Source organism: Chelon labrosus (genome assembly GCF_963514085.1).
Source record: "Chelon labrosus genome assembly, chromosome: 13".
Classification (NCBI taxonomy): Eukaryota; Metazoa; Chordata; class Actinopteri; order Mugiliformes; family Mugilidae; genus Chelon; species Chelon labrosus.
In genome coordinates, this window is record NC_140346.1 from 27,488,113 (window position 1) to 27,509,952 (window position 21,840).

Below are 21,840 nucleotides of genomic sequence, written 5' to 3' on the forward strand. Positions count from 1 at the left end.
GTGGTACCGCTGCGGCTGCTTGTCACGCTCCTCCACCGCGTTCCAAGCATCAAGGACCCTGTTTCGCTGTGCAGTGGTGAGGAGCAGCTTCTGGTCAGTCAAGCCGACCTCCACCAGCGCAGCACAGAACGCCTCCAGTGTTTGGAACCCGGGCAGAGGGTTGTCACTGCAGACGTCCTCCTGTAAAAGACACAGAGAGAGAGAGAGAGAGAGAGAGAGAAAAGCAGGTAAGTTTCAATGCATGCAATGTCTTGTGTTTTTTTTCAGTGGGGTCACATTTATCACTGTCTTCTCTTTCTATCAGTAGGTATTCTACTCACAAAGGCAGGAGGGTTGACCGAAGCAGTCTCACTGCTGGTCAGCGTGATGCAGGGCTCCACATCAGGATGGTCCTCCCCCTCGCTCTCGTACGCCTTGTCGGCGTCTGGGTCGGCCTCCCCATCCTGAACGACCTCCTCCTCCGGCCCAGGACCGTCGTGCACGATGCCCTCCAAAGAGAAGGCCTCCCCCGTGCTCTGGCTGAAGAGGTACTCCAGCCCGAGCAGCTCATCAGACTGGACGTCAGCCGGGGCCCTGAAGTTGCGCTCTACCGGCTCGCCAAAGAGCTGCTGGCAGCGGGTGTTGAGGCGATCGATCAGCGGCGCAGAGTAGACCCGGTGGTGCCGGCCTCCGCCCCCAAACACGGCGTCCGAGCTCCGGTCCGAGCTCCACCGGGCGATGCCGCTGATCAGATACACCTGATAAGGCCTCGCTGCACAGTGGGGACCTGACCATCACAACAAACAGGTATATTATCAGAATGATACAGCGTGATGAAAATGATGTGTTTGCTGTGAAACAAGTATTTTTCCCTCCTTAGATTACCTGGAATCATGTGGGGCAGCGACTTGTGGAACCCCTCCAGGCTGTTGCTCCCACGCAGGCCCTGATAATAGGGGAGGTCCACACCGTTGATGGTGGTGGTGCGGGCAATGTGGTACATCACCATGCCTGGTGGGTCCTGGGTGCTCTCCAGGTGTCGCTGCTGGGCTGCCCACATCTCATCGATGGCAGCTGTAAACACACAAACACACACAAACATGCATGTTGAGCTGTAGTCACTATGTGCGTGAGTGTGTGTGAGAGAGAGAGAGAGAGAGAGATGTTTTTTTTTTCTTACCAGGGGACTTGAAGAGGCTGACGCCGCTCTCGTCAAGCCCTGCTGGACCCTTCAGCTCCTCGATGAGGAGGTGGACCAGGCGAAACGTCTCCTGGGCCCCGAGGGTGACACGCCGGACGTGGTGTCTGAGATGGTCCCGCGAGATGTAACGCCGGACCACGTCCTCGTCACTCACCACCTCCATGGTGGACGGGTCTCTGGCTCTGATGGCAGCGATGAGGAGCTGGAGGTCCTCCCGGTTGTACGCCAGCACTGCCCCGACCAGCGCGGACTTGAAGGCCGCGTACTTGGAGTGGGCCTCGGTCCGCAGAGCGGCGTCGAAACGATGGAGCCAGTGAAAGATGTCCAGTCTCACCACCATCCCCTCGTCCACCCAAGGCTGGAAGACCGTCTCCACCGCGGTCGGACCCTGTGTCTTGCAGCAGCCCTTGTTGATGTACAGGATCTGTGGGACGGGCTGGTTGGCGAGGCGGAACTGCTCCATCACTCCACGACACATGGGCCCCAGCTTTTCAACAGACTCCTCGCAGGTCAGCACAAAGGTCACTATCTGGGAGAGCTCGTTGTCGATGCTGGTGAACCACTCGGCCGAGCCCTTGCCCTCCCCAGACAGCTTCTTCACCACCTACAACCAAACAAACAAACAAACAAATACAGTTAAGTATAATGTGGTGTTTCTCTGTGAGTACTTGTTTGTATGAAACACACTTTTGGTTAACTTACCTTCTTTGTGGAGTCCAATTTCAGGACTGTGCCGAAAGTGGACGGTATCTGGCTCCGATAATCCTGGACGTTGTCTGCCTCGGCCAGGAGGAAGGCGTGCCGCAGGAGCCGGGCGCAGGGTCGCTCTCTCGGAGGAGGTGGTGCCTGGAACTCGCCGTGGCCCAGCGCAGAGACGATGCCTCCAGGTTCCACCAGGGCCATGAGAAGCGTGGTGTACAGGTCCTTCCTCTGGTGGTAGTCCTCGAGGTGGTTCTCCTGCACCTGCCGCCACACCTTGACCATGGTGTTGCCCTCCGTCCGGTCACGCAGCAGGCGAATCACCGTCTTGTCCACTCCTCGCCTGGCAGTCAGCACGGCCGGAAACCTGGAGCGGTGAGCCTCGCTGAGCTGCTGGAGGATGGCGTCGTCCCACGCCAGCCACCGACCCATGGGACCGCTCTCTCCACCCCTGGCAGCCTTGAGACACGGCCCGCACGACAACACCTCTGTTGCCAGAGTGTACCAGCCCGACACGTCACAGATGTGACGTACCTAAAACAGAGAGAGAGAGAGAGAGAGAATCACACGTCAATCACAGGTCATGTGTGTTAAATAGTCAATACTGATGTGTGTATTACTCTAAGCACAGGTGTGAAGAGACTGAGCCTTACCTGGGTGTGGTAGCCAGACTTGGAGAGGTGTGTGTTGCCTCCAGCACCAGCACACTTGTCTCCGCGCGGACACTTGAGGGAGCACCCCCACACTCCGACGGGACACCAGAAGAAAAAGCGGCCTCGGAAAAAGGCCTGTGGAGTGGGAATGCCACCGCTCACAAAGCCGGGTGGCTCGGGGGTAGAACCACATTCGGTCCGACTTCAACACACGCCGCCTTCTAATCGCGCCCTTTATGTCCTTGTAGACCTGGACAGGCGTGAAGAGGCCTCTCTCGCTGTCCTCTTTCTGCCAAGGGATGTCAGCAGAGGGGATTCCCTTGGGGTCTTCCCATTAGGGATGCACCGATCCGACTTTTTCAGTCCCGATACCGATGCCTGGGCTTTGTGTATCTGTCGATACCCGATACCATTGTTGAATTAATAATAAGCTGCATACCTTCCACCTTATACCTTCCTTCCACCATGTAGAAGAAACTAAAGGCACCAGACTTTCCTAACTAAACATTACTTTCCTAACTAAGACAAAATAACATAGATGTAATGTATTGAATACTTATTTATTTGTTATTTAAAGAAATATTGTGCATCCAAATCGAAAAATAGAATGTAATCAAACTTCTTAAAATAAATTTAAATAAATAAACATTTACTTTGCAGACATTGCAAACAGCCGTCGAACTAGTTGGCGTGGCAAGCGTGAAATATCTCCACACAGCCGACTCTTTGGCTCGCTCCATGTTGCTTAAATGCTCCAACTCCTTCTTCTTCTTCTTCTTCTTCTCCTGTTTAATGGCGGATCATATCTTCACGACATATACTGCCACCTACTGGACTACCACACAGGATCTCCAACTCGTTCCAGCATGCGACACACGTGCTGCTAACGAATGACGTAGGATTTGCTGCGACGGAGGAAAAAAAAACAAAAAAAAACTGGATCTGTTAATTTTTTTTAAATTTTTCCGATCCCCGATCCAGCTATTTTGTCAATATCGGGGCCGATATACGATCCCAATATCGGATCGGTGCACCCCTACTTCCCATGGCCGCACCCAGCCTTCCAGCTCCACCTGCAAGACACAAGATGTACGACAACACACACAACATTCAGTTATTTATTTTCCATAATGTGAAGGTGACTTTGTGAAATGCATTAACATTGCTTGTGTATGTTGTGATTTTACACTTACAGGAGAGTCACTCTGTGACAAGGTGGTGGCAGACGCAGGCTGGCTGCTTGAGGTCGACGGCAGCTCCTCCGGGCGAGCATCGGGGGGGACCCTGACCAGGCGCTGAGGACGGCAGGGGCGTCTGCTGCTCAGGACTCTCAGTAGTGGCAGCCTCGCTGGTGGAGGGCAGCGAGGAGGGCAGCGAGGACGGCAGGGGCTTCTTGTGCCGCTTTGAGGCAGCCTTGCTGGTGGAGGGCCGCGAGGACGGCAGGGGCTTCGGCTGCTTTGGCTGCTCAGGACTCTAAGCAGAGGTGGTGGAGGGCAGCGAGGATGGCAGGGGCTGCTTGTGCTGCTTCTGCTGCTTAGGACGGTCAGTCGAGGCAGCCTTGCTGGTTGAGGGCGGTGAGGGGGGCAGCGAGGACCGCCGGGGCTTATGCGCCTTCCCTTCTTGCCGGCAGACTGCTCTGGACTCTCTGGAGTAGCTGGCACGCTGGTGGAGAGTGGCGGCGGCGGCTGCTCAGGACCCCCCGGCGGACACAGCAAGCTGGCTGGTGGAGAACGGTGGCTGCTCAGGCTGCCTGCTCTCCTTCACGTGGCGGTCAACGAGACTGAAATACATACACATATCGCAGTTAGTTTCAGTGAAGGGAAAAACTGCATATTGTTTGGTTTGGTTTTCTGAGAAATGCTTACTATTTGACGTAGCCCACGTCGTTCTCCACCGGCCACTTGAAGGTCCGGCCAGTGTAGCGGCCGAAGGTCACGACCAGCTGCCCCAAGTACTGGGCCTCAGTGGGCCTTTCCAGGCCACAGCGCCTCTTTGCTGAAGACAAAACATGTCATGACCTTAGTGAACAGGCAAGCAAAAGCTCTAGTGCACCACATTGTCATTACTTGTAGTATAAATGCAATGCCAAGATGTTACCTTCCTCGAAGGCAGTCTTGGGGTCCCTCAGCCTGTCGTCCCTTGGACAGACCTGACCTCTGCTGGGCCTTGGCTGCCTTTGAGGCTGCGAGAAGGCATCGCTGCCTCTCTGCCGGCAGGCTGGTGTCGAGGATTTTGAGGGCTGGCAGCAAAGTATCCATGTCCTGTAAGTATCAATACAACCATGGCAATAGTCAATATTATTAGACAAATGGAGGCAATAGGCATAGCACTGCGACTAGAATTGAAAATAGACAATTGGCAAACGAGGTGGATAGTTCCCCCCCCCCCCCCCCCCCCACCAAACTCTATCATCGTAGCCTCAAGTTCACTTATAATCTCCATTATTTAGCGATAAGCAATGCTACCCACGTCACTATACTTAGTGACTGAATGCCCACATCACTCAAATAAACTCGTTTATGTCAAAAAACACAAGCCATTTTCTATGTGTCTACAAGTGTTTAAATTGAATAGTATATAGTTTGCTTACCTCAAAGCGCTAGCTAGCTTAGTCTCTCGATCGGTGTAGTACGTCCTTCTCTGTTTGATTGGTAGTCTACGTTGGCCGGCTGAACGTAGACAGTTTGGCCCTCTGATTGGCCTAGAGTCTACGTTGAACGCTGACTCTGGTCCAATGACGGGCCGTAACTGTGTAGGTTGAACGTAGACTTTTGCACTTCAGTTGCTGTGAAAAAGAAAAAGCTGTTTTATTGTATGTGGTACTTGCTTTTGTGACTGCTGCCACCTAGTGATCTGCAGTGAGAACTGTTTCAGATCAATAATGTTTTTTTCAAACTTTACTTTCAGTTTATAATAATAAACTTAATAATTTAGAAAATTGAAATAAAATATACTCGGACTGTAACCACATTTATCTTCAGCCAACGCGGAGTGGACAAAAACATATCTCAAATATTCAGAAAAGAATAAATAAAACCACGCACTCGGTCTTCCTAATTCTAGAGTGAGAAGAGATAAGATAGGACTTTATTTATCCCCATGGGGAAATTAGGGTGTTGCAGCAGGGAAAAGCAGTGCAAGATACAACAACAATTGAATAAGGTAGACAAGAGAAACTATGAAAAAGTAAATATGTTATAGTACAAAAAATATTTACATATTGCATCAGGTTTTAAGTAGTTAACCAAAAAATGTTATCTTAGTTAACCACCTTCTGTCATGTCTCCGTGGTCCAGTTGTCATGTGTCCTTTCATCAGACATCAGGGGACAACATGGACACCCTGACTGGTCTGCAGCTATACATCCCCAAATAAAATAAACTGTGTGTTCTGACTCCTTTCTATCAGTCTGGGCTCCAGTAGCTCGTCTGGTGGATCGGACCATAACTTTCACTGTATTGCAGCAAATGGAATGATTTTTGCCAAGGAACCTTAATTTTACATTGATTTTGAAAATATGATCTCAAAATTTTCAGTAGGTCAATTAGTCAGTGGGGCAATAACAGCCACTAACAGCATGTGAGAGAGTTTTAATGAAAATCAGATGCTGCACAAAAACTAAATATGCGTTTGTGTATATCGAAAATATATACAATTATTTTTTTTTCCCCATGTTAGTGACTTTATTTTTTAAATTGGCATTTAAAGGGATAAAATTTTGAATCTTTTTCTTTAAATATTTAGTAGTTCTTTGACATATCCCAGACTGTGATAACAGGTAAAAAATTCTCCTGTCTCATTTTTTTTATATTGAAAATATATCATTTTATGTATTTCCCCTCCCAAAATCAGGAACTTCATTTTTTAAATTGGCACTTAAAGGATTAAAATCCTGATTATTATTTTTTATTTATCTTTTTTTTTTATTTTGCAGTTTTGATCAGTACTGAGGTTGATTAACAGATTTATGCAAAAAAAATAATTTAAATTGGAAAAAGAAATATTTATCTGATATATTTTTACAGCAGTTAAAAGTTAGTGGCTGTTTTCAGCCACGAACACTATGAAAGGGTAGTGTTTATGAATGATACCCAAGGATTAACATGAGTAATACTAGTTCCCGGATTCTTGCGTTGTGCATCCTGGTTTACTGGAATATTTACCTTACCCACGCATGCTGAATTATTAAGTAAAACATCTGCCCTGATAAGATCAGTTGTCTATGTTGGCAAATAACAAGCATTTACTCGGGGGAGGGGGTGGAGCGTGACCCAGGAAACCGGCATTACGAGTCCTGCCCCTGACCTTTGCAATTCTACACCTGTGGAGCTTTAGCTCATCGTAGTAGATGAGGTAAAACAGTTTGATGTTGTAGTCGACAAAAGACCTGCTTATTAACTACAGCTAAGATGGAAAACGGACAGCCAGCAGACACAAAGGAGCCAAACAACGACCCAGAGGGGAAGGAGAATGGTTTGGAATGGCTCCTTAAAAAAGACAACTCAGAGATAATACCGTTGCCCATGGATAGCAACGTCTCAATCTCTAGGTAACTCATCCTTTTGGGAACGAGCTCGAGACGTCAACATAGAAACCTGTGATTGTTTTTCTGCTAAGAGAAAACCCTGTTGTAGATTTTTCTAAGTAAAGTGAGTATCAGATTTCAGGTAAACAGGTGTCCGGTTGTTGAAAGGCTTCATTATTTCACCACCTTGTCTGTTTGTGTCCGGATCTGTTTCTCTAAACCAAAACAGATGTGATGGGCGCTATGAAAGGGATGTTTGCAAATATTAAAAGAGAACTGGTCCTGTGATGGATAACGTTCATTTAAGAATTTAGCTGCATGATGTACTCTATGATTGTTATGTTTTTCTACATCTCAGACAGCTTGCTACAAGTGTTGACAACGTTTGCACCAGTGCGTTCACCAAGGACACAGTCTTAACAGCAGTATCCTTCGGAGACGCAACACGGCTTAATGGTCTGCTTGACTACCTGCGAATACATGATAAGCGACTGACAAGCCCTGAATTCACAGGCAAGTAGAGAGAAGGCAATACTTTTATCTTTGAACATCCTCAAAATATGTGCAGTAAATGTATTTAGATGATGAAAAACAATATTGTTGTTTGTTTAGAAAAGGTGAGGAGGGGTTGAAACAGGACTCTTTGCATATCATTCTAGTTATTCTAGCAACTATTGATATAATTCAATGTGTATAATGTAAATACAAGGAAAGCTATGTAACTCGTGTACAACTTTCAGATGAAACAAATGGGAAAACAGCGCTCCTGAAAGCCTTGCTGAACCTGAAAGATGGCAAAAATGACACCATCGAAGTCCTCCTTGACATAGCAGAGAAAACAGGAGACTTAGAAAATTTGATCAATGCATCTTATCGAGATCCTTTCTACAAAGGTGTGTGAAACTAACCTGCCACCAGTAACTGTGCCTGTGAAGATTTTTTTTGTGTGTGTGTGTGTGTGGTTTTGAGCTCTAATAGAAGTGACAGCGTGAAATTGTGAACAGCGTGTTTGATGTGCCAACAAAACTTGTGCCACAGGTCAGACTGCTTTGCATGTCGCCATTGAGAGAAGGAGCTTTGACAACGTGAAGCTACTGGTCCAGAAAGGAGCAGATGTGCAAGCCAAAGCAAATGGGAAGTTTTTCCAGCGTAAGGCCGGACTGGGCTTTTATTTTGGTGGGTAGTTAAACTAAAAGAAACCTCCAAAGTGTCCTTTATGCCCCAAATGTTTACAGTCAAAACTTATCTCCGAGGTCATGTGTGTGTTTCTAATAGGGGAGCTACCTTTGTCCCTGGCTGCCTGCACCAACCAGCACAATATTGTGTCCTTTCTCATGGACAACCCTTACAGACGAGCTGACGTGACTGACAAAGACTCACAAGGAAACACTGTGTTGCACGTCTTGGTGGTCATAGCGGACAACACAGCAGAAAATACAGACATGATCACACGTATGTATGACGACATCCTTATTCAGCACAGCAGGCTGGAGAAGAAAAGAAAAATCCATTTGGAAGCGATTGAAAATAATCGAGGGCTGACTCCTCTGAAACTAGCAGCCAAGCTGGGCAAGATTGGGGTAGGTTTAACATTTTATGGAACAGTTTTCATCTTTAAGTAATCAACCTATGTAACACGGGTACATGGCTATTTAATATTAACATAAATCTGTCCAAAAAAAACATTATTGTCCTTCATATATTTAAGACTACCTTGCTGAAAGTCTTGATAAAATGTGTTGTCTCTACTTATTGCATTTCTCGTTTCTCATTAACCAGTTGTTCGGGCACATGTTGCACCGGGAATTAATGGATGAGGACACGAGACCACTGTCCAGGAAGTTTACAGAATGGGTGTATGGTCCCGTTCACTCCTCACTTTATGACCTGACCTCCATCGATACCAACGAAAACAACTCCGTGTTGGATATAATCATATTCGGGAGTGAAATTCCGGTTAGAAATTTTATTTTGACCTCATTTTAACTTCTAAAGATCTTCTAAAGATTCTTTTTAAAAACATATTTTTTTATTATTAATCTGAATCTGCAAAGCAGCTCAAGCTCTTAAAAAGTGTAGATGCATTACATGTTTTAAATGTGGAAACTGATTGGTGACAGAATCGACCTGAGATGCTCCAGATTGAACCGCTACGCAGCCTCCTGGAGGATAAGTGGCAGAGGTTCGCTTCCAAGATATTCCTGATAAACTTCTTGGCTTACCTGGTATACCTGATCATCTTCACCACCGTGGCCGCCTACAGAAAGGACGGACAGGTGAGAACGGAATTGCAGTGAACACAAAAAAAAGCAGCCTCTAACTTAATCCAGGACAAACTGTGCTTTAATCCTTTTATCGGCCTAAACAATGACCGCTTTTGACCCGTAGCCTCCATTTCCCATTGAAGACAACCCACTCGACTACCTTCGTTGCGCTGGTGAGATCTTCAGTGTCCTTGGATCTTTGTGGTTTCTCTATAAGGCGGTAAGAATCTGGTCCAGTAAATTCACACACAGTCAAAGTTAAGTTGTGTTAACATGTCTGACCTCTGACTCCTCAGATACTTGCTTTCTATAAGAACCCCCCAAACTTCAATGCTCTGTCCATAGATGGATTCAGTGAGATTCTGTTGTAAGTATGAGATCTTTTTACACACAGATCTCTTGTTAAGGACACCTTCCTTCTTACCCACTTCACTTTACTTGTGTTCCTAGTTTCCTACAAGCAGCGCTGCTTCTGGTCTGCGCAGTTTTGTACTGCTGTGGACGGAGGGAATACATCGGACTCCTCGTGGTCTCGCTGGCTCTTGCCTGGATAAACGTTCTTTACTACACGAGAGGTTTCAAGCAAATGGGGATGTACAATGTCATAATGCAGAGAGTAAGAATTTAGTCACCAAAAGTCTTATAACCGGCTGCCTGCTCAGAAATCGGTTGCCTGATTTACAGCCTGTGTCTCCTTTTAGATGATCCTCTGTGACCTGTTGCAGTTTTTAGTTGTCTACAGTGTCTTTCTTTTTGGATTTTCTGCCGGTAAGACTTTGATCAACTCCGAATGCAAACCATATGCAGAATAAAAGATTTCCAAGATTTCTGACTCAAACTTTCTCTTCATAGCTGTCGTGGCACTCATGGATGACTCCCCTACAGATCCCAGCAAACTGAAGAATGGCTCACTGGCACGAGGAAGGAGCTTCAACCTCGAGACATTTAAGTGCGAGAAGCCAAGTTACAATGACCTCAGTTTTACAACTCTGGAACTGCTCAAATTCACTATTGGCATGGGAGATCTGGAGTTCACTGACCAAGTTCAGTACAAGGAAGTTTTCTACGTCCTGCTCATCCTCTACATCGTTCTCACCTACATCCTGCTCCTCAACATGCTCATAGCCCTGATGGGCAACACAGTCGAAAGAATCTCAGCACAAAGTGAAAATATCTGGAACCTGCAGGTGAGAGAGAGAGAAGCTGTCAGGGTGAGTGACCTCTCCAGTCTTTAAAGACTTGTGTGTAAATTGTTTTGTTCGCTCATCCTCAGAGGGCCTTTACAATTCTGGACATCGAGAGGACTCTGCCGAGGTGGCTGAGGAAAAAGCTGGACTACAGAGAGTCGAAGATGGTGTGTTTAAAAAATAACCAGGATGAGAATCAACGATTTTTCAGGTAAGATGATTATTATAGTTCACCCTTACGTCTACCGGAAACAAAGCTCCATTCTTCTTGAAAAACTGTTGACCAGAAAAAATTAAAAAGATATGATGTCATACATTTTGGTCATAATCACTGGTTAAGTGAATAACACTGGAATAACAAGGAAGGGAGAGAAGGACCAAGGCCAATGAGAAGGCTGACTCATGTGGTCAGATGTCAGCGACTGTAGCTCAAACTGTTGGAAAATTTAATGCTGGATGCAAAGAACATCCTCCTTCGTTGCCATGGCGTTGTGCTTGATCTGCAGCAATGTACAGGGTCTGGTATCAGTAACATCCACATGAATGTCAGGACCCAGGTTGCCCAGAAGAACATGACATAGAAATGAGATCATTAGTGTTATTCACTTCACAGGCTGGTGGTTTTAATGTTGTGGCTGGTCTCAAGCAAAAAATAGTGAGTGTCTGTTCATACGTTGCTTTCTGAACAAAGGTTGACTCCATGGAAAAAGACCTTTTAACATAGAAAACAAGTCTGACTGGAGTTTGATAAAAATCTATTACGCTTCTGGTGAGAACGGTTGTTTGGACCGATGAAACTAAATTAAGGCTCTCTGGTCACATCAGCTTCGTGTTTACAGAACAACATTAAGCTTTTTAAGAAAACAAAAACATTCTTAAACTATGGAGTAGCGTCAAAGAGCTCTTTAAAGCGTACTGACCCAACAACACTGATCTTAACTCATCTTTAAAACATCAAACTTAAGAAGCAGTCTAGATGGAAAATATGACTGTGTCATGATCAACGGTGGATGCCAAATTATTTTTGTCAGTTTCATAATTCAGTTTTCTCCTTTAACAACTGTGTCTACCATTAACAAACATTATTTATCAAGTTCATTTAAATTACAAATGATGTCCAGAGTGAAGAAACTCCGACTTTTCTGATGCTGTATGAGCTCATGAGGAGTTCCCAGTGTTTAAAGAGTCTTGTTCTACTTCAGAGTGGAGGAAATGAACTGGAGACAGTGGAGGTCAGATCTGGGTGCAGTCCACGAAGAAGATCCTGGAAGTTACATGATGAATCAACAGAAAGAGAAAGAGACACAAGGTAGGTAAACAGACCACACAGCGTATACTTCCACTGGTTCTATGACATTAATAAGAGTTTAATATTTAATCCTTCAGACTCCCCATGGAGCCTAGACCTGGTCCTGGACAGGATTCCTTACAGACGTCGCCGGCCACGGCCGTCCAGCATCGCCTAGACCAATCAGGTTGAACTACAGTTTAAAAATACTTTCATATTGTGTTTCTTAGCTCTTTGTTTGTAATATGACTGTCGTTATGTGGGGACTTTTACTGTGACAACTTGTTATATAATTAAATCGTATTGTGATTCTCTTGCACGTACAGATTCAGTTCATCTCATTTGTTTTTTATCTTGTGCTCAAGTGAAAGTCAAATGATTAGAGCTCAGCTGATCATGTGATCGCTCTTACATAAGGAAGCCTTGGGAACGCTCCCAGCATGCACTAGGGCGAGATTCATGGACTTAAGTTTCATTTTGTGTTCCTGCATTTCACTGCCACCATTTTGTTCTACACTGTGTCCATTCTAATATATTTATTAAAACACTTTAAAAGTGGCTTTAAAGGCTGAAACATTTTTCAACGGAGCAGTTTCATCGTGTAAGAGGGTCGCAAACACTTTAATGCAGCTCTGTATCTCTGGAACATTTTAAAAGTGTGCAGACAACAAAGAGAGTCACTCAGAAAAGCTTTTGAGTTTGCAAACTTTATTTTGGTTAGGGGGAATGTTTGTGCAAGACATTTTGTTCCTGAAGGTTAGGCAAAACTGGAATATCACATTATCACAAAGTAGAGAAAGGAAGCCCCCCTCCACCACCGTTCACAACCCGGCGATCAGAGACGATTAACCCGCAGTAAAAACAAATCTAGAGAGGTTGTTCTACACCTGTGCCCCGGGAAATATTGCCGTCAGAGTCGACTAACGTGATGAGCTACAGTGTGCTTAGATGGATCAAACTCTTACAGTGCATGTAGACATGAACTGTAGGCGACAACATTATGAGATAAAACCACAAAAACACAAAGATCTGGTTAGAAAAGCAACATGAGGATTTTTACTTAGAGAAAAACAAAAGGAGCAGACAGGAACCACTCTCTAGATTTTTTTTAAATGCTCACGTTTACTTCACAAGATTTATTTTTATTTTTTTTAACCGTCCAAGCGAGGGCAGCAGCAGCAGAGTGTTGCTTATTACTGTTAGAACATAACAAGTTCCCAAAACTTGCCCAGGCTTTATGCCGGGGTGGTCAGAGAGGGACGCTTGGTCACTTTGGTCAGTGAGTCAGCAGCAAACAGTTCACACATCCCGACTAGTGTCTGGGAATCGTGGCACACTTCAGGACTTCAGTCCATGACACAGTATCAGTAGTTACACTAAACAGCTTGGTCCCCCATCAGAGATTAACTTTGTGCACCTTTTGTCAGCGTGCACACCTGTGTGCAAGTACCCAAGCTTAACACACACACACGCACGCACACAAGCATCCATTCACACATTTCTCCATACTAAGCCCAGTGGAGGCACTTCATATGAAACTGTAGAACCTGACGGTGTCGGGCTGTAACGAGGCAGTTCAACATTAACAGGTCTAATCGTTTAGTGTTTTTCACTCAGCGGCTGTTGAGTTAACATCAAGAAATCCAAACAGGCTCGTCACTCTGCACCACTCTGCAATACTGGTCAGTTATTATATATTTAAAATACAGAATAATCTCCAGATGTGACTGTTAGAACGCACAAACAGCCGCGTTTACCAGCGGTTCTTTGCCCTGCGCCCATCAAATAAATAGGAACTCATTCCACTGATACAGCCCATACATCATTACTACTCATACACATGTACACACAAATCATACTAGTGTGTGTTAAGATTAAATTCAATAGCAGCTTCAAGGGGCAGGCACGTCAAAAATGAGAGCCAGGAAAGAAACAAAAAACAAAAATTATTATAATAAAAATAAAATAAACTGCCATCAAGTATGAAGACCAAACTCCAGATCAGCTCACGTCTCGGCTGTCTTTTCTTTTCTGTTGGTGATGTCTCATCTTTCACTTCTTTCTCCCTTTTGACCTGCACTGTGCTCCGAGAACGATCCAGAAAGGGAAAAATAATCTTGCCGCCGTCAAAGACATTGGATTAAAGCGTGGATGCAAAACCTCCCGTTTGCCTCCCGGGTGCAGACGATCGACTTCGAACGTCCGCGTCAGTGTGTGTGTGTGTGTGTCACTTATGGCACCTAATGTGAAAACACCTATGGCTTCAGGATGCAGTGGTCCAGGAAAACAAAATAAATTAAGAAATCAGGATAGTGTTGTTAAGTATAACAACTAAAACACAGCTCAAATACCTTAAAAATAACTGCTACAGCCCTGTTCTAAATACCTATTAATTCTGCTAAATACTATTCAAACTTTACTCTTAAAATCATCTTAAATCCTCGACAGACAGGCAACATTTGAGACAGCAGGATGGGTGATTCGTCAACAGGCATGAGTAGCGTTATTACCTTAATAATCCCATTTAAGGCAATATCATCCCTTCCCACCGCCAACACATCTGAACACCGTCCAATGATCTGACAGTTTTAACAGGTTTCAAAGAAAAAACAAAGCTCAGAAGAGAAAAGAAATCTCTCACATTGAAGCTTAAATTGGGATCCCAGCAAAGAAACGTTAGTAGATTATAACTACTGTGGCGTTTAAGGCTTTTTCCAGAAGGCTTGAGGATAGTAGATCAAGGAGGAGATGAATCTGGAGCTTCATGCTCGACACACCTAGCAAAACATAACCTTCCTTTTTTTTTTTTATATATATATATTTATATGTATAGGTAGCAGAGATACAACTCAGCGTAATGCCAGTGATTAGTAACAGCCACAAGCCACACACAAAACGTCCACACCACTTCAGTTCACTCGCATTACCGTGGGAAAGTGGTGCTGAAAAAAAGAAATATGTGTCTAGAGGGGGAACAAAGCATTCTCCCCCGCTTGCATTTATTTGAATTACTTGCACGCTTGCAAGTGATCAATTTGCTTTTTTTTTTGTTCACATATTTGACGCCATTTTTTTTTTTCCATAATAACGGGATGTTTTTTTTCTGTTTCACATTTGCTACAGACAAAACCAAAGGGGGTTTCCTTTTGCCAAATGTTCAGCGACAAAAAGAAAAACATTTAAAAGTAATTTCTACAATTCAAGTAGGACAGTCTACAGAAATACAACAAAAAAATAATAACAACATAACTAGATAAAAGCAACTCTTGAAGTATTACAAGAGGGCACTACAAAACTACACACGTCTCAGAATGTTAGTGTTTTTGCTAGTGCTGGCTTCGTCTCATTTTTGACCCAGAATCACCACCGACGGCGCCGTTCAGAGGCCGAGCCGCTCCTCAGCTATGGGAAGGAGCTCGAGCCTTATCAACAGTCTTATTAATTGCATATACATGTTAACCTTCTTATTTAAATGGATTCACACACCTGTTAAGAGGATAAATAATTGCAAATAAAAACATTACACAAGGACATCCTAAATCTCGCCGCAGGGCAATTTTTAAGGCCACAAATGCTGATAAAAGTTGTTCCGTGTCAACCCATGAAAAGCACTGTGACAATCACAAGGCAGGCCGACCTCCTGCCTTACGATAAAACACCATATATACATGAACAAAGAGCAGCACACCCATGCCAGTGATGAAAAGAGTGGACAACAATCTCAAAAACCCTTCATCTGCAACAAAGGTAGGACATGGCTTAAGACCTGAGGAATACTTTGAAACATCACAACCTGGTGGGTCTCCAATTCAAGCTCTGACGCAGTAAAATCTAATTGATCACTTGCAAGATCTGAAAGTAGCGGCTGAGGAAAAACCTAAAAATTAAAAAAAAAATCTAAAAAACACACCAAGTGGGAGATAAGCGCACACTTTTAACGGTAGCCTGGGTGATGAGTGTGGACGCCTCCGCTGTTGCTGGCCTCCTGCACTTGGCCCATGGCTGACCTGTGGATCTTCTCCAGCATATCCATGTTCTGCTCCTGAAAGCTGGGCATCTGGAAGTCTCCTCCCAAGTAATCCACATTCTGCATCAACTTTGACTGCCCAGTAGGAGCCTCTCTCCCCGGCCTGTACTTGGCCCCTGGGACGCGGTCTGTGGAGGCAGCAGCCTGCCCTCCCTGGAAAGCCACTGGGAGGTCCTGAGGGCCAGATCCATTGTTACCTGCTGTGGTTGGGATGCTGCTCCACGGCGGCTGCATGTAGTGGCCGTTAATGTAAGGCATGGAACCTACTGGGCAGTTGACAGGGGATGAAGACTGGGGTTTTTCTGCGGGATGTTTAAGAGGAAAGCCCTGTGCAGTGTTGGGTAGCTTGAGGGGGTAGCTGAGGTTTCGAGAGGGGAAAGCACACTCGGCTGGAGGCTCCATCCGTGGATTCTTGCAGGGATGCGCCCCCTCGGGGGTCTGCTGCATGTGGGCCAGTTGATGCTGGGCCCAGGAGCGCTGCTGTTGCATCTGCTGCAGCTGTTGTAAATGTTGCTGCTGCTGCTGTAACTGCTGCTGTTTCTGCTGATGTAAATGGTGCTGAAGCTGCTGCTGCTGCTGCTGCTGCAGTTGTACCTTCTCAGGGTCTGTGTGAAAGGCAGGTGAATGGAGAGCAGCACTGGGAGTCTGAGCACCAGCTTTGTCCGGGGGTCCCACCATGAGGCAGCTGGGCACGTTGCCCAGCGCTGGGTGGTGAGAGGACACCCTTGAGCTGGCGTTGATCAGCAGGTTGCGGCTGATGGGGCTGGGGTTGGCGATCTGGCCCTCACAGACTGAGGTGGTGCCCATGCCGGCCCGAGCCTGACACAGCTGGTTGATTTGGTGCACAATGCTGCTCAGGTCACTGGGCCGGTTCTGATGCAGGCTGGCCGCCATAGACAGAGGGATGGTGGAGGTAGATACAGTTACATTTGGTGGGGCGTCTGCGTCAGGGAGCTTCCGGGGCCCGTATGGTCCCTGCGGGGGCTGCTGGAGGCTATTAGGCATGGTAGGAGGGCCCGCAGCCACAGTCTGGGGAAGGGTCTGTGATCCAACTAGCCCCTGGGTGTGCTGCAGGCTCGGAAGCTGAGCTCCATCAGACATGTGGCGCAGATCCTGAGTCACTCCTTGTTGTGTCAGTAAAGCCTGCGGAGGAGCCACCTGATGCTTTAGTGTCTGCAGATGAGAAAGATGCTGCTGTGGGACGACCGATGAACAAGGCTGGGCGTGAGGCAGACTCTGTTGCCTCTGTATTCCTTGTGGGTGAGCCAATCTCTGCTGCTGCTGTGAAGTCTGAACCTGGGACAAGCTCTGCTGCCGCTGTAGAGCTTGTGAATGAGCCATGTTCCTCGGCTGTAGAGCCTGTGGGTGAGGCTGCTGTAAAGCCATTGAGTGAGTCATACTCTGCTGCTGCTGCTGCTGCTGCTGCTGCTGCTGCTGCTGCTGCTGCTGCTGCTGCAGCACCTCTGGGTGAACCATGCCCTGTTTCTGGCCTGCAGGCTGAGACGGGCCCTGAAGGTGAGGAGCAGGCTGAGGAAGGTTTAAAGTGCTTTGGGTGGCGTACGGCCCGCTGTGAGGGTTCATGACTGCCTTATGTAGTAGTCGAGCTCGGCTACCGTCGGAGTCTTTGATGATGCCTTTGAGCGGTGCACGGAGGACGGCCAGCAGGCCCCCGTTGGTGCTGACCTGAGAGGGGTAAGGACTGTGGCGCTGGCTGGAGGAGGATGTGTCGAGTCCGTTGACTGTGCGGCGAATGTGCTTCCTTTGAGGTACTTTGACGCTGTTTGGGAAGATCTGGATGGTCAAAGGATTGTTGGCAACTTTCTTAGCATAGGCATCCAACTCTGCTGGGGTTGGATAGCTGGCAGATCTCATCTTCTGTGTAGTTTCCCCTGCAAGATGGAAAAAGTAAGACCACCAGAAAAAAAACACACTTAACAAAACTACAAACCTACAATAAACAACGAGGGAATAACTATTCTGATATTTTCCCACCAAGGAAATCCGCAGTGTCACAGTCAGCACTCCAACCTAATCTCACATTCTTCACATTCATGTTTTGCATCAGTAAGCTTGGGTAAAGGGTAAAACGTGTTGCTGTCACTTGATTTAACATCAAGATTTTCACCTAAATGGTTTGATTGGTGACCTCTGTAACAGCTGATCACGTGACGCATGAATAGCGATATCATTTCCCAAAATGTCCACCAGCCCCAGATATGATTTCCTTTGTGACGTCCTGGACGCCTGACTGGAGCAGCAGAAGCCCTGAGGGAGCGCCACCATCATCTACGTATCAGAGGCAGGCGTCCTTCAAAGTGGACAGACCCTTTTTTTTTTTTTATTAGGACAACTAAAGGCCTGTGGCTAGTTTTCAGCTCTGCAGCTCATACTGAAGACGACAAGATGGTTTCTTCTATCAGGTACTGGAATTCATTTTTGTGGCTTCAGTATAATTTATTTTCGAACGTGGTGTTCTGTTTCACATTTTCTCACAAAGAAGAGAAGGGGCATATTTGTTCTGCTTTTATTTGTTCCAAATGTGTTTGCTGTTCTTCTTTCTATCAACAATCCAGGTTCAATATTCCTGACTGATGAGTAACTGATGGAGAAAAAATACGTTACTGGGATGTTTTACCTCTTATTGGACCCATTTCTAGACGGAAATAAGTATATTTTTAAGCTCCTGACACATTTGATGTCTCCACGTACGCTGTATAAAGGCTCATTATGAGGTTGTTTTTGAATGTTTACCACTATCAGGTTTCAGTGTTCAGTAACAATGACATAGTGCTGCACTTTAGTGCCGTGTTAATCTTTGCAACTCATGGATAAACGAAGACAAACGCATAGTTTGATCCTAACTGTTCATAATAACTGTTAGGGAGGGATTTGTGGTGATGCCGATGAAGAAGAAGAAGAAGAACCAGAGTACTGTATGTCTTACGCTGAAGGAGTTTATTTAGGCTCGATCGAGGAGAACAGAGGATTCGTCATCACAACATAAGTGCATGAGTCCACCTCAATTCTAAGGGACGAACAGTAAAGCTCAGATTCTTATACTAGAAAGCTGGGCTGAGGCAGCAAAGGGGAGATGTGTTAACATCCAATTGGCTATAGTGCATAAACATGAAGATGAGGATTCACACCAACTAGGAAATACAAAGTGTCTTCCAGGAACGGAGGACGTTATCATCTAACTCTACAGCTGAGAGTGAGATTGAAGACGCCACAGAGGGACCATGGCCTTGGCATGTTCCTCAGAGAGAAAATAGGGCAGATAACTGACCCCAGCAGTAGGGAAGAGAAATTATTCTCTAACAATAACTCGGGATGTCCCGGTCACATTTGTTTTTTCCTCAATCTGATCCCGATCTTTTAATATTGAGCATCTTCAGATCTGAGTCCCGATCCGATCATAAATGTCCTGAACTTCCTCCCCTGTAGATTCCTAAAGTCTTGTCTTCCTTGTGTTCTCCTAGAGTCGACTGGATTCAGTATTTTTCTCCTTGACGCTGTCTACAGCAAACTTTTCTCTTCTTTTAAACTCAGTGTTCAGTGTTTGTTGTTGTCGTTTGGGGGGGTTGTTGTTGTTTTTTTTTGGGGGGGGGGGGGCAATGAATCAACTTGATAGTATTGGCCCTGATACCAATTAGAACATCCCTAATAATAACTCAGAGGCAGTACAGTCACAGTAACAGTGGAAGAAAAGCACTTACATTTCTGAAGTCCAGTGTTCATCTGCGTGCGGGAAAGAAATCTGACGGTAGGGTCACCTGATGCTGGCAGACAGGCCAGCATGTCACTATTCCACTAATGCAGCATGGGACACCTTCTCCTCACCATACTGGGGACAAACAGAGCAGGTGCAAAGTGAGCCGCTGACAGACACTGACGTCGGCGTGAAATGACTTAGCTATCACCAATTTTCACATCCCAGCTCTGTTTGACCTTTTCCAAATGGCAGCCTGTAATAAAGTGACATCATGGTTCTGTAAAAGCTGGCTGTGTACACACTGCTGCCAGAACAGAGCTGAGATGGAGAAAGGGTCCGTTTCTTTTTCTCTTGAACAAAGCAGCACATAGATGTGGCATGATGGCAGGCTGCAGGCCTTCCACCAGCTTCGTCTTCATTTAAAAAAATAAATAAATACAATAAAACAGCAGTACTTCTTCTGCTGTTTTAAAAGGTCAAGAAAAGCCACACCCAAAAATAAAGCACTGGGCCTGGATCCAAATGCACACTAATGTAGTTATTTCCACAGTGGAAGTGGACAAGTGATGAATCATAGACAGTCTGATAGTCAGTGATGAATCTGCAAAATATTGTGTGAGGAAATCACAAGGGGGAAAAAATCCCACAAAATTTTAATACGACAGCCCTGCTCTAGATGTTGTCTTCATGAAGGTTTTCAGCATTAATTGAAAATAATTGAGAGATGTTGATCCAACTTTTCATTGTAGTCAGTGGCTAAATAACAGGAACTCTTTTTAATTGAATCCAGTTGAGCAGAACCACAAACTACATCCTGTGAAACGATCCTACAGTTGAATCACCACCTTTCTGAAGCTGTTTCAACGTCAACTGAACATTAAAACAGTCATGAAGGAAGAGTTAGAGCAGGACTATTATATTAGAACAGATTGTCTTCACTAGTGTACCTAATGAAGAGAGTCAGATCTATTGATTTATAGATCTGACTCTAAAAATTGTAGTTTTAAACAAATAAAACTACAATTCTGTGTTTCTGATATTACATTCTTACATAAAAATGTGACAAGCAGCCAGGATGGAAATAATCAGTGATCTTTTAGTTCCTGTGCTTGCTCTTTCCTAGAATTTAGTAATGGAGCAATTGCAGATTCATCATCCATTTGTCTATGATTCATCATCAGTTCACTTCAGCTGTTCAAATAGTTCTAAACGTGTCACATCCATGGTCTTATTACTAAGATAAAAGTGTAAGAAAACATTCCCCTGGACCTTTTGATCTTAATTCAAATTAATTTCCGTGTTGCCCTGGTAAAAACCTTTTTCATCCTCTTTATCCCACTGGAGTAAAAAAATGGGATCCTCATTAAATCAGACTCAATAATGTGACCTTTCAAACACAGGCCAGACTTTATTTATGGAGCTACGCCATCGTCCTCTGCTGAAGCCTTAGTCAGAGCTTTGAAACACTCATTTAATTCAGTCTAATAAGCTGAAGCTAAGGTCAACTTTCAGACAGCCAGTCTGTAGCTAGGTAACGTTAGCCATCTGTCTAGCAATCCAGCCTTAATCTGCTCTACTTTCAATTACCTCGCTAACGTTAGTATCGATCTTAACAAACGCAACGGGGCCGGTCGCAAACCGAACCGTCCGCAAATCCGCTGTTTGGTTGAGATTAAAAAGGGTGAGATTACACCGTTCGATAGGTTACCTCGAGTCAAGCCCCCACAATAAATAAGGAGCTTCTTTGTGCTTATTGTGACCAGGCCAGCTGGTTAGCAAACTTTAGCTTTTCATTGACGCAAAACGCCGCCGCGACCCGAGTTACAGAGAACGATACTTACTCCTCACGAAGCTACGAGTACGGGAACTTCATCTTGTGGAGATGTAACGCTGATACTGATTAAAAAAAAAATTAAGAGACCATCGCCTGTGTGTTGGTTCTCCGTGCTGCTGCTGTCGGCTACGGCAGCAACATCTGTCGCGCATGCGCAGGAGAAAGGCCCCCCCTGATCTGCATTTAGGTGTCGCTCGTAAACGCCTGTTCAAAAATTCAAACCAATAGATATAGACATAAAATATATAAAATATAAAAAGTATATATGAAATATACATACAGTATATACAATATACTCAAATATATATGTAAAATGTAATAAATAATTATATCAATATAAAATGTATAATATTGTATACAATAAATCAGTTTAAAGGCAGTATATATGTATGAAACTATAATAATATCTGAGATATTTAAAATTTGTAATTTGTAAGATATATAAGCTATCAAATATAATATATATAACTG

At 45.1% G+C, this 21,840-nt stretch overlaps 2 protein-coding genes across 3 annotated transcripts; one reads left to right on the forward strand and one right to left on the reverse strand.

Annotated features, from left to right (window-relative positions):
* Nucleotides 1-6,633: 6,633 nt before the first annotated feature.
* On the forward strand, nt 6,634-12,204 carry LOC311498038 (transient receptor potential cation channel subfamily V member 1-like). The gene is made up of 15 exons (XM_084558472.1): nt 6,634-7,081; nt 7,416-7,570; nt 7,798-7,950; nt 8,096-8,233; nt 8,333-8,637; nt 8,837-9,013; nt 9,178-9,333; nt 9,446-9,541; nt 9,618-9,688; nt 9,772-9,937; nt 10,023-10,089; nt 10,174-10,508; nt 10,595-10,719; nt 11,711-11,817; nt 11,895-12,204. Exons 1-15 carry the CDS (start codon nt 6,942-6,944, stop codon nt 11,972-11,974), a joined length of 2,271 nt encoding a protein of 756 aa, XP_084414598.1. The 5' UTR covers nt 6,634-6,941; the 3' UTR covers nt 11,975-12,204.
* Nucleotides 12,205-12,512: 308 nt separating this feature from the next.
* LOC311498674 (protein FAM222B-like) lies at nt 12,513-21,495 on the reverse strand. Of its 2 annotated transcripts, XM_084559363.1 has the most exons (3): nt 21,377-21,495; nt 19,540-19,667; nt 12,513-17,712 (listed from the first exon to the last, which is right to left on the reverse strand). In XM_084559363.1, exons 2-3 carry the CDS (start codon nt 19,619-19,621, stop codon nt 15,731-15,733), a joined length of 2,064 nt encoding a protein of 687 aa, XP_084415489.1. In that variant the 5' UTR covers nt 19,622-19,667; nt 21,377-21,495; the 3' UTR covers nt 12,513-15,730. The 2 variants fall into 2 exon arrangements, with proteins under 2 accessions (XP_084415489.1, XP_084415490.1); XM_084559364.1 differs by lacking the exon at nt 21,377-21,495 and having other exon boundaries at nt 19,540-19,935.
* Between the last annotated feature and the right edge of the window lie 345 nt (nt 21,496-21,840).